This window comes from Monopterus albus, unplaced genomic scaffold (assembly GCF_001952655.1).
Source record: "Monopterus albus unplaced genomic scaffold, M_albus_1.0 scaffold226.1, whole genome shotgun sequence".
In the NCBI taxonomy this organism is placed as follows: Eukaryota; Metazoa; Chordata; class Actinopteri; order Synbranchiformes; family Synbranchidae; genus Monopterus; species Monopterus albus.
The window spans coordinates 603,914-614,884 of record NW_018128106.1 but is presented as its reverse complement, the minus strand read 5'-3'; the positions used below and the strand labels follow the sequence as shown (position 1 = coordinate 614,884).

At 41.8% G+C, this 10,971-nt stretch overlaps 2 protein-coding genes across 5 annotated transcripts in view; one reads left to right on the top strand and one right to left on the bottom strand.

Moving 5' to 3' along the window:
* Nucleotides 1-2,754, top strand: part of LOC109971480 (uncharacterized) — a 6,944-nt gene extending 4,190 nt beyond the window's left edge. For both annotated transcript variants that reach the window (XM_020619751.1, XM_020619750.1), the window contains exons 13-18: nt 106-299; nt 417-591; nt 935-1,091; nt 1,219-1,372; nt 1,671-1,782; nt 2,504-2,754. In XM_020619751.1, the coding sequence (XP_020475407.1) occupies nt 106-299; nt 417-591; nt 935-1,091; nt 1,219-1,372; nt 1,671-1,782; nt 2,504-2,679 (968 nt within the window). In that variant the 3' untranslated portion in view covers nt 2,680-2,754. The remainder of the gene's footprint in view (nt 1-105; nt 300-416; nt 592-934; nt 1,092-1,218; nt 1,373-1,670; nt 1,783-2,503) is intronic.
* A 1,651-nt stretch (nt 2,755-4,405) lies between these two features.
* On the bottom strand, nt 4,406-10,959 carry abcf2b (ATP-binding cassette, sub-family F (GCN20), member 2b). 3 transcript variants are annotated; one of them, XM_020619814.1, is made up of 16 exons: nt 10,837-10,959; nt 9,892-10,042; nt 9,521-9,733; nt 9,110-9,292; nt 8,765-8,936; nt 7,870-7,965; nt 7,660-7,762; nt 7,369-7,464; nt 6,771-6,890; nt 6,549-6,638; nt 6,347-6,457; nt 6,204-6,266; nt 5,924-6,052; nt 5,628-5,831; nt 5,395-5,526; nt 4,406-5,221 (listed from the first exon to the last, which is right to left on the bottom strand). In XM_020619814.1, exons 2-15 carry the CDS (start codon nt 10,028-10,030, stop codon nt 5,407-5,409), a joined length of 1,839 nt encoding a protein of 612 aa, XP_020475470.1. In that variant the 5' UTR covers nt 10,031-10,042; nt 10,837-10,959; the 3' UTR covers nt 4,406-5,221; nt 5,395-5,406. The 3 variants fall into 3 exon arrangements, with proteins under 3 accessions (XP_020475470.1, XP_020475469.1, XP_020475471.1); XM_020619813.1 differs by having other exon boundaries at nt 4,406-5,526; XM_020619815.1 differs by lacking the exon at nt 10,837-10,959 and adding an exon at nt 10,418-10,489 and having other exon boundaries at nt 4,406-5,526.
* Between the last annotated feature and the right edge of the window lie 12 nt (nt 10,960-10,971).

Genomic DNA, 10,971 nt, shown 5'->3' with positions numbered 1-10,971 from the left:
AACATAAGATGCTCAGTGTTAAGTTCTTTTATTCAGTGTTAAATGGGTTTTGTCATTATTGTGTTCTCGTATATCAAAATATTTTCTTGTTTCTCTGTGTTTAAGGTTTGAAGAGTCTGTGTTTCCTGTCTCTTGACCGTACCAAAGTGACCGATGCTGGGATGGTGCTGTATCTCCAGTCAGTTCCACCCTGCTTGTCTCAGCTCAGCTTAAACCAGACTGCAGTCACTGAAGCTACACTGGTAGTCCTTCCCACCTGCGTGCCACACCTGCGACTTCTCAGCATTAAGCAGACGAAGGTATTTCAACTGTAACGGCACAGTCGATACCATCTTTTGTTGTCTCAGCCTTCTGTTTAACTTACATAAGTTAGTTATGAATACTGTGCATCAGTGGTTCTCTCACGACATTTCCAGGTTGAGGACATTTCAGCTTTGGCAGAGTTGTCCAGCCTGCAGACTCTCAACCTGGATGGGACAGATGTGGCAGAGAGGTCACTGAAGTACCTTGCCACCCTCCCTGCGCTGTCTTCCCTTAGTTTGGCAGGAATCCCTGTAGTTGATGGCAATCACGCTCTGCAGATCATCTCAGGTCTGTAAGTGGGAAGGATCCCTTAAAAATGAGCAGACAAAGTAAAACAAAGTGGTATGAGCAGTTTATCAAACAGCTGTTGAACAAAAAGAACTTGCAGAAATGTGATGCCTTTGCTACTTTGCCCGCGGTCAACTTGCTAAAGTCCATGTTTTACCTCCAAACCGAACTTGATTTTGTACTACCTCCTGAGGGGTGCCAAAATTTAAACCCAGGAACTTGCCTCCAAAGCAGGCAGACGGCAGCGGAAACAAAAGCAGAATCTGTGACAAGGGGTATACGTTCTGGTACAGGTTCATACAGTGGAAAAGGCCTAATAGTGATGTTTTGTCTTTCCTCCCAGGTCTAAAGTTGACTCACCTCACCCTCCCTGGACGCCACTCTGTGAATGACAGTGGGTTGTCATTCCTCTCTGGTCTGTCTCTGCTCTCAGAGCTGGACTTGACAGACTACACACAAGTCACAGACCAGGGAGTCAAACAGCTCTGCAGTATGACTAGGTCATTCCCATGGTTTATTACTGGTATACTGTAGTGTACAATACTGTTCTACCTTACACATTACAAAGCAAACAGTTGTTTCAGTATGATTAGGGCAGGTTTATTGACAAGGGTATTTTCTGTGTAGGCTGAAGAAGCTGTCACTTGGCAACACTCAGGTGACTGACGTGGGGCTTCCCTCTCTGTGTGGCCTGCGGGAGCTGCAGGAGTTGTGTCTGGACCGAACAGCAGTCACTAGCAACGGAGTGGCTGAACTCATTGCCTGTCTACCGCATCTCCAGGTGATTTCACTGTGTATTCTCACGATTTTAATGTAATTTTAGAAATGTTAGGTGTTGTACAGGTGTGGCATGTTGATGTTGATGCAGTGATGTCCCTAAGTTAACTCGTATTTTCATATTTAACACTGATTTCATTTCATCTCTGGGTTAGCCTGGTATTTTATAGTTGTATTTAGTCTTAACACCTAACCCTTGATACAAACATAAAATGTTTGCCAGTAAGGTTTAAATAAATTCAGGTATTTCTTAGCATGAATGATATTGTGCTGATATCTAGTAGTTAATTTTCTGTCTTTAGGTGTTGGGATTAGCCAGCACGCAGGTGGGAGACACGGTAGTGAGGAGAGGTCTGATCCGCTGCACTCAGCTTGTTAAACTTAATCTTAGCCGCACGCGGATCACAGACAATGGTAAGATCACATAGCAAACTCACTAAAGCCCCTTTCAGACATGCGCCTCTACAATTTGCGTGTTATTTCACATCTAGGCATCATGTCTGAACAAAGCCCCGAGTCACTGGCAGTTTTACGTGGTCAAACTTGGTCAAATAGCTGGCTACATTCTAACCAGCTACATGTCTGAACTGACAAATTGCCAGTAAGGGCACACACGGGATGATGAGTGCTACGCAAGACATACTTGCGCACAGTGTTTAAATTAGTTGAGTTGGACATGACACATCTAAAGTGTGCGCTGATACAATGTTTATATTGAACTGGTACAGAGAAGATACAGTTTCTGAAAAACATAACCATCTTTGGAAAACATCTTATAAACCAATACCATGAAGATAAACTTGTTGAACACTGTGTTGCTTTGGACAGCCTGTATATTATTCATAACTTTCAGTGTTGCTTTATTCTTGTCTCACGTGATGTTGGATATAGCATGAACATTGTAGTTGTACCCTGCCAGGCCCTGGTATGTTTAACAAAGCCCTGCTGGGAATTTTGTGCACAGCAGCTCAATATGTAATCACTACAAAAAAAAAAAAAGCAACTGCTAGATGGCTACATGTAGCCCACAAAGTCACAGGTACCATGTCTGAAAGGGGCATAGGGCTTGACAGACAAATGTAATCTTTTGGTTGCTTGAAAGAACATCAATATGTTTTTCATACTTTTTCCTCAGGTCTTAAGCATCTGAAACTCATGCATCTGGCTCAGGTAAATCTGGACGGTACTGGTGTGACTCTGGCGGGTATTGCAAACCTCCTCTCTTTCACCACTATCAGCAGCATTCGGGCCAGCAACATTCGCACCATTCCTCCTGATGAGGTGTCAGATGAGGAGTGGGAAGGCCAGTGAGCTTCAATACCTTCACTTGGCACACACCTCTGATTGCTTTAGCCCAGGGGAAGCCAATTCCAGTCCTCGAGAGCCACTGTCCTACTTGTTTTCCAACTATCCCTGCCTGACCTGCTGCTGATTACCTGGCTCAGGTGTGTTCAGCCAGTCAGAAGCTGGAAGATACCAATTCACTTTATCTTTCCTCACTCCACTTTCATCTAAGATGGTATCTTCCAGCTTCTGACTGGCTGAACACACCTGAGCCAGGTAATCAGCAGCAGGTCAGACAGGGATAGTTGGAAAACAAGTAGGACAGCGGCCCTCGAGGACTGGAATTGGCCACCCCTGCTTTAGCCCATGAAACATGCTGCTGCCAGGAGCATTTGGAAATTGCACAACTGAAACACTGCTCTTAGTTGCACTGTTTCCACTGCAGCTAGTGCCACTAACCTTTTAATGAACACGCTGAGCTGATACCTTAAATAGTCCCCCTACATTCACAAGTACATTTTGCTTAAATTTTACTTCACTGGTACATAGGAGCACAATGTACGACATCAGACATATTGTGGAAGCGACCCCTGCCTAATGAGCAATTTAAAGAAGTGTGATATGCAGAATTATAACTTAAAGCACACACTATGAGAATGGGCGTCATTGTTTTGAGCAGTTAAGCTTTGAAAATATTTTTATACATTCAAAACAAATTTTTCAATGAGAACAAAAGGTTAAAAAATTAACGAGTTAAACTAATCTACAATGTATAAAATAGCACAATTAGAGAAAACCCACTGAAGGAGATGGTGTGTCCAAATGTTTGGGTAGGTACCATATAGAATCAATCAGTATTGATTCACTTGCGCTGTAGACAAATTCCACCTGACAGGCTTTTTATCTTTCAATCTTTATGTGCAGCCTTATAGGTTGGTGAGAACATTGTTTCTCCTGGTTGACACTTGTGGAGCAGATTGCCAGAAATCAGTATTGTAGTGGAGTCACTAAACCTTAACTTGGCCAATAGGATTAAATGAAATTCTAAGTAACAAGTTGTCATTTCAAACAAAAGTAGTTAAATGTTTTGGATGGCTGACTTTCAGTCATCATTTAGTCACCCAGTGTTGGAACCAACACTGAATCCTGTGTAGGTTATATTGTCTTTGCCAGAACAATAATTTACCAGCTGGAAAAATTGTTCACGTCAACTTTGTTTATTATAGTTAGGTCAATTTTTTTATCTCGTTGAGAAATAGCTTGAATATTTGATGCTATTAAATGTTAGTATGCAACACAGTTGCAGTGATGTCAGCTATCCAAGGTAACTACAGGTTAACCTCGACTTAAGACGTTTGAAGCTGAGCCTACACTGACAAATTGCAAAAGTGTAATAAGGGTATCAGTTGATGTTCATCTGTTTGTTGGTCCAGAAGAAAGTCAGGTTGTCAGTTTGACTTTAGATTCACCAGAAGCTTTGGGGGTTTTGCTGCTAGTTGAAGACATAAAAATGCCAAACACTACATTTTCATGGATTAATTTCAGCATCCCATAAAGGTCACCTAAAAATGTTCTTTTAACAGTTTCCTAGAAATGCACTGGCCTCAGTTGATGGATTGCCAAAGCAGAATCTTATCACTTCAAGTTTTGTCCTATTGTGTCTATAGAGATGTAAAATGGTTTATTTTCCCCAAAAGCTTTTTAAAGCACGGTATTACATTTAAAATGAAGAATAAAGTGTTCTTACTTGAAATATGCTACTTTTGTTTTCTTTATTCAGACAAATCTTTATTGCATTACATTTTTCTATCAAGATGTAGTTGCACTTAAATTCACTTCCCATTCATGTGTATGTGAAATGTTGAGTAACACATCGGCTTCTGTTTGATTCCTCTGCTTCACTCCACAGTTCACTCTGGCTGAACCCATAAAATCACAAGGTTCTCCTATGTCCAGCTCTTTTGAAGGTGGTGTAGGGTAGGAATGACCTCTCCTTCACTAAACGAAAATGTTTATGTTCTCATTTTATATGTGAGGGTAAAATGATGCAAGCAGCAGAGGGGGGATGCTTTTGGACTGCAGTGAGTGTGAGGACAGGGGCACGCTGCTTGGATTATTTTGCTGTGCAGTTATAAAATCAAGAATATAAACATTGTTTTCTGAGTGAAAGGCCAGTCCCAGCCTCTCTCAAACAGACTGGGCATTTAAAGAAATTTGCAATTTTGCTGGCCAAACTGCAACTGGCTCAATCAGAGTTAGATTCCAATCGAAAGCAAATATATCTCACCCTGTTTCACACTGAAATGAATGGGAATCAAATTTCAATGACTGCACCTTAAGGCAGAACCGTTCTTTTACATGAAAAAAAGGTCAACTTTTAAATACAACCTAAAGCTGCAGCATACGTGTTGGAATTAAAATATTTGGAAAAATAAAACTTTTGCTTTAAAGATCTCACAATGGAATGCATTCCAAAACATACTGAGATGCTTCAGGTGAACCAGCCAATCAGAGTGCAGGCTGAGGTGAAGGTGAGAAGGAGCCGGGTTGACTTCAGCATGGTGCAACACTGTCAAATCAAGATGGAAATACAGTACAACATGTACAAGAGACGTTTCCAATAAGATGCATAAGTGATAGTTTCAGTTCTACTCAGGGCACTTCCTGCAATGCAAACCCTGCACGTCCCTCAAGGAGCTCGCAGGTCAAATCCATGATGCAAAAAAAAAAAAAGTGGCTTACAATGATGTCACTCTAGATATCATGCGCTTGCTGCTTTTCAATCTTTGATTTCAAGTGCTCCTTATATGCCAGGATGTCCCTATTCCACTTTGTGATGGTTTGATTCTCGCACACCCAGATCTCTTGCGTCACCTGAGGAGAGAAGCAATGATCACAATGGTGCCAACTGCTTCAGTTAAATCCTATGAATGCCAGCTGTTTCAATTCAAACAGCTTCATCTAATTATATGTACCTGTTGAATTAGCCTGAAGTCGTGGCTAACCAGCATCATGCCACCCTCAAACTCAGTGATTGCTTCTGCCAGTGCGTCAATAGTCTCGATATCCAGGTGATTGGTGGGCTCATCAAGAAACAGCATGTGAGGGTTCTGCCAGGCCAGCCAAGCAAAACACACCCGGCACTTCTGACCATCTGACAGATTCCTGATTGGACTGACCTGCAAGAAATTTCAAGCATAAGTACAATGTGCCAAGTTAATTTTGCTCTTTGCTTTACTTTGTGCATACTGGAAAAGTATCACAATCACACCTGTTGTTTTCCCGTCAGGCCATAGCGACCAATGATCTTCCTCATCTCTTCCTTCTCTTTGATCTCAGGGAAACACTTCATCATATACTCCAGAGGAGAGAGGTCCAGCTCCAGCTGCTCTGTCAGATGCTGTAACATAGGCAAATAGATGCATAGAAGACATTTTTAGTAAATATATGCACAATTTCTGCACACAATATTAAGTGCTATGGGCATCCATGCACAGTATTTTTGAAATATGCAGGCATTCCTAAGCTGCCATCAACAGTTCAGGGTTTACCTGGTGATATCTGCCAATCTTGACGTGAGAATGTTTGCGGATCATGCCGTCGGTGGGTAGGAGCTACACCAAAAAGATCAAACTTTAACACTCAACAAAACAGCAAGTTTTTGTGAGACATTTTGGAACTTAAATTTATCTACCTCTCCCATCAGCAGCTTCAGCAGTGTGGACTTCCCTGCTCCATTGGGCCCCACCAGAGCCACTCGTGTATCCAAATCAATACCAAACTCCAGGTTTTTATATATGTGCGGCTACAAGAAACATGAACAAATAAGTGAGAAAAAAATATATATATTCCAGTGAACAAAGCTTTGTCCATGTTACAGCATTATCAACACTCACTGTGGTGTCACTGTACTTGAAGCTCACGTTCTGAACCATGATAACAGGTGGAGGAATCTTCCCACAGGGAGGAAAATAAAATGACAGAGTCTGTGGAGACAGAGGGAGGTATTAGTATCATGAGTAAATGTACAGTATGTGGTAACTCAAAACCAATGCTTGGACATCATGCCATCATTAGTTTCCAAAAGCACTGTTATAAGCCTGTCAGTAAGCCACTACCTTGTCATTCACAACTCGTTCAGTCAAGCCAGATGCCACCATCTTCTGCAGCGTCTTCTCTTTGCTCTGTGCCTGTCGTGCAAGTTTTGCAGAGCCGTGACCAAACCTGGCTATGTAATTCTGGAAGAGAGAAATACAAACAATAAGCACAAGTCTGGATTCTGCAATAACAAACAGCGTGACTGACTAGAGAAACTGAAAAGCATCTGACTGCTCAGAACTCAAAAAGAAAAATTGTAGTTTAAAGGGTAAACCACTCAGACCCCAACACACAATTAGTAATTAGTAAATAATGGCTCAAACATTAGTCACACTAAATATTACGCCTTTTGCTGTGTCAAATGGCACCGCTACTACTTTGGACTAAGGTTAATGCTTTCATCAAAGTATTTCTTTTTATGATAGAGAGGTATATATGCAGGGTAGCTGACAATTTATTTGCACTAGAAAATGTCTTTTCAATGAAAACCTAAGGATGGCTACTACCTGAAAATGAGGGAATGCATAGCAGTTTACCAAGTCCAAACCCAATCTCAAATGAGCTTCCTTGGGGAAAACTCCTAACATTGTTTGACACAACATGACATTCCTCATTTACCTTCATGTGTGCAATCTGGTCCTGTTCCCAGTTGAAACGCTTCATCTGGTTCTCTTCCAGCTCCTCTCTGGTCTTCACATACTGGTCATAGTTACCCTTATAATAAAAATAGATTTGCATGGTCATCCAACACATTGGTAACAGCCTACTCCCAGGTTCCTTATTTAGTGTCATCAAGTCACATATGGCATAAGACTTTCCAAGGGAGGCTAAGGCCGTTTTCCTTTCTGGCACTGTGTTTCTGAATTTTGCTTTAAGGTACCATTAATGGTTTCAGCCAAGCGTTCTTACCGTGTAGTATTTCAGTTTTCTCTGATGGAGGTGGATGATGTTTGTGCACACGCCGTTCAGGAAGTCTTGAGAGTGTGAGATGAGCACAAGGATTCGTTTGAATCTGTTAATGACAATAAAGGATTACCTTAAGAACCATTAGGATGATCAATACACATCTCTATGCGTACATGATATGTATACAACTGTCCATGCACAGGGTTAACTTACGACTTGAGCTCCTCTTCCAGCCACACACAAGCATCCAGGTCTAAGTGGTTAGTGGGCTCATCCAGCAACAACATGAAGGGCTTGATGAACAAGGCTCTGCAAAAGTAATGGATAGTTATTAAAATTTAAGTTAGAAGAAACCTGTCATTGTGAAACTACTTTTGTCTGTATTAGAGTTGGGTACCCATCGCATTTGAACCAATACTGTCATTTCAGTGGTTGGGGGAAAAACCTAAATACAAATTAAAAAAAAAAAAAAAAAACTTTCAAAATGTTAATGTCTGTTTACCCTAAATTTCTTGCTGGTAAGGAAATTCGATGTAGCCAGTGGCTCAGACTGATGCCAGTAAAAATGTAAAGTTATTGTCAACCAACACAGTGGGTGGGGGGAAAGCCCAGTTCTCTCCAGCACTGCGTGTTATGCTTGCAAAGTGATGTCACATGGTCTCGCTCACTCGCTCTCTATGTATACTTTACTCTCTCTCTCACAGGTGTGCTTCTAGCCTGGGTACTGAAATTTGGCACAGATTGACTGAATGTGAATCGGTATTTGTAGTACTCACGTGATTTGGTCAGTACCAATAAAGCATGTTAAAAGTTTGGTACCCAAGCCTAGTCTGCACATGTAAAAACTCTTAATTTCACACTTCTCTTCAAACAGGTAACTAAACTGTATCCAAACATGGGCTACTTCTCCTCCACAGGCATTTCCTTTTGTGTGAGGGCCAACTTTATTAGCTTCCACACTTTCAGTTTTACTAGTTTTTTGACCTCAAAACATGAACTTTCTGAGATGAAGTTTGTTCAAGAAGCAGTTCTGCCATAATTTAGCTGCACTTAGTACAAAGTGGCTAATACACAATGTCAGTGAGTGGTGTAGCACCAAGTCTTTTACCTGGCTAGAGCAACGCGCATCCTCCATCCTCCACTGAAGTCCTTCAGTTTTTTCTGCTGCATAGCAGCGCTGAAACCCAAACCGTGGAGGATTCGCGAGGCTCGCATCTCTGCTTTGTCTGCATCCAGCTCCTCCAGACGCTCATACAGCTCCATCAGCTTCTCACACTCAGCTACGCAGGGGTAAGAGAAATAAACAGTTAATTTCAACTGATACAACAACAAAACTGTGTGTAAGAGGAAAATAATTTTCTTCGCTGCATGTCTGTTTGCTCGAGTCAGCTTTACTCAAACTAGTGTCTGTGTTGTCTATGTTTCCCCTCTGCAGTTATAGCACAGAACTCACAGTCCTCATGGGCAAGTCTCTCTGCTTCCTTCTCCAACATTATCCTCTGTTCATCAACCTCCATGACACACTGCAGAGCCGTCTTTTCGCTGGGGGCCATTTCCCGGGTCAAGTGGTAAATATCTATGTGCTCTGGAATAGGAATCTCACGATGCCCGATTGCTGACAGCAGCATGGATTTTCCTGGCAGATTAAAAGCAGAGAGAAAAAAAATCATTTGTTGTATTATGGGACATTAAAAATTCATTGTTTACAACATCCATTGCATTTCTACTGATAGAAACTGCTGCCAATAAGCAAATATGTATCGTCTTGATGTACTCCATGTTGTTCTGTGTTGTAGCTACATCAAGTATTGGCAATGTAAATGCTTCTTATTGGCAATATCTTGTGATAAGAGGAACCACTTACCTGTGCCATTAAGGCCAATGAGACCGTAGCGTCTGCCTGAGTTGAGCTCCAAGCTGGTGTCTGATAGTAGCTCTTGACCGTGGAAGGTAAGTGACAGGCTGCTAATGTGGACATCAGTGCTGTTGGGGTGCGAGGCCAGAACACCTGTCACTGCCCGTGCTTCTGTTTTCCGCAGTTCAAACTCATCCAACTCCTTTGTCAAACTGGAGACCCCTGTTAAAACAAAATCCTGTTAAATATTTTACACTCCTGACAAGCTAAATTATAGACAGTTCTGACGCTAAAGATACATTACACCTATACCAGTGTTATCTCAGGAAAGACAGTTTAATCTATAATGATATTTATTAAAATATTAGTCCTCCTCTCACCGTTGCTCTCTGCTCCGTTAGGCTGAGTGTCTGGTTGTTCACTCTCCCCATTTACCTCATCAGGTTTCTTGGTACGTTGACGGGCTTTGGCAGCCTCCTTCTTCTTTGCTGCTTTCTTCTTGGCTAAGTCGGATGGCATGGTTGTGCAAAGCTTTTCAAGGGTTGGAAATAAAGGAGAAAATAGACACAAAGATCAGCTAGCTTACTCTCTAATAATACCATGTAATGTCAGGAAAACATTACTATACCCAGATTCTCAGTTGCGAAAAACCTTTTATAGCAATAAAATATGATCAGACTATGAATCAGGTTAAAAATGACTAATCACTTAGATTAGGAGTAAAACACTTGCCGGTCAAGCAGTGTACAAATGTGCCGGTGTTAGTTCAGCTTACAGCTGATTTTAAGAAAGAACTACAGTTAGAAAAAACTGAACATGTCTGTGGTTTAGCCTGAACAGCGTGATGATGGTGGTAATACATATATAAAATCCAAGACCGCTTTTTTTGGTTGTTTTCAGTCCCACCTGGTTGCACGCTGGGCTCTTAACATCATGTTAGCCCAGCTGTTAGCAGCTAACGGTTGCTGGTACCCTATCATTAAGGGTAAATATCACTTTTGGTGATTAGACGACCTCAGTACCCCGACAACAAAATTAGTGAATTAAATCAAAATATCAGATACCAGAGACAACACATACATTTTGATAAACTGGCCGTTGACTGTGTTAGCCTTCTAGCTAAGTTAATAGCGGTAGCTAAGTACAATTAAAAGGCCTGAGCCGCTAAAGCTAACGCTAACTTGACGCAAGGCCCAACCGGCTACGACAAACTCTGAAGGCGGCAAATTGATTCTTAAGCCTATGTCTATTTCCACAGTAACCTGCGCATGTTATCAATTTGGGTTGGAACGTTAAGCGCCAAACACAGTTAATATCTTTCTTACATAGATAATGAATTACTTGTCTCCAGGTACCCAGCGCAGTCTCGTGTCTACTTTTCGCCGGGTGGATGTCGTCGCACGCCAGACCGCCCCACGGACCCCATTTGGTCCTGAACGGCGGGGACAACAAATGCATCC

Coding starts and splice junctions, on each gene's coding strand:
- abcf2b (XM_020619813.1), bottom strand. CDS start 10,030: ATGCCATCCGACTTAGCCAAGAAGAAAGCAGCAAAGAAGAAGGAGGCT. Junction 8,937..9,109: donor GAGACTTGCCCATGAGGACT/GTGAGTTCTGTG, acceptor ACCCCTGCGTAG/CTGAGTGTGAGAAGCTGATG. Junction 7,465..7,659: donor GAAAACTGAAATACTACACG/GTAAGAACGCTT, acceptor TTTTATTATAAG/GGTAACTATGACCAGTATGT.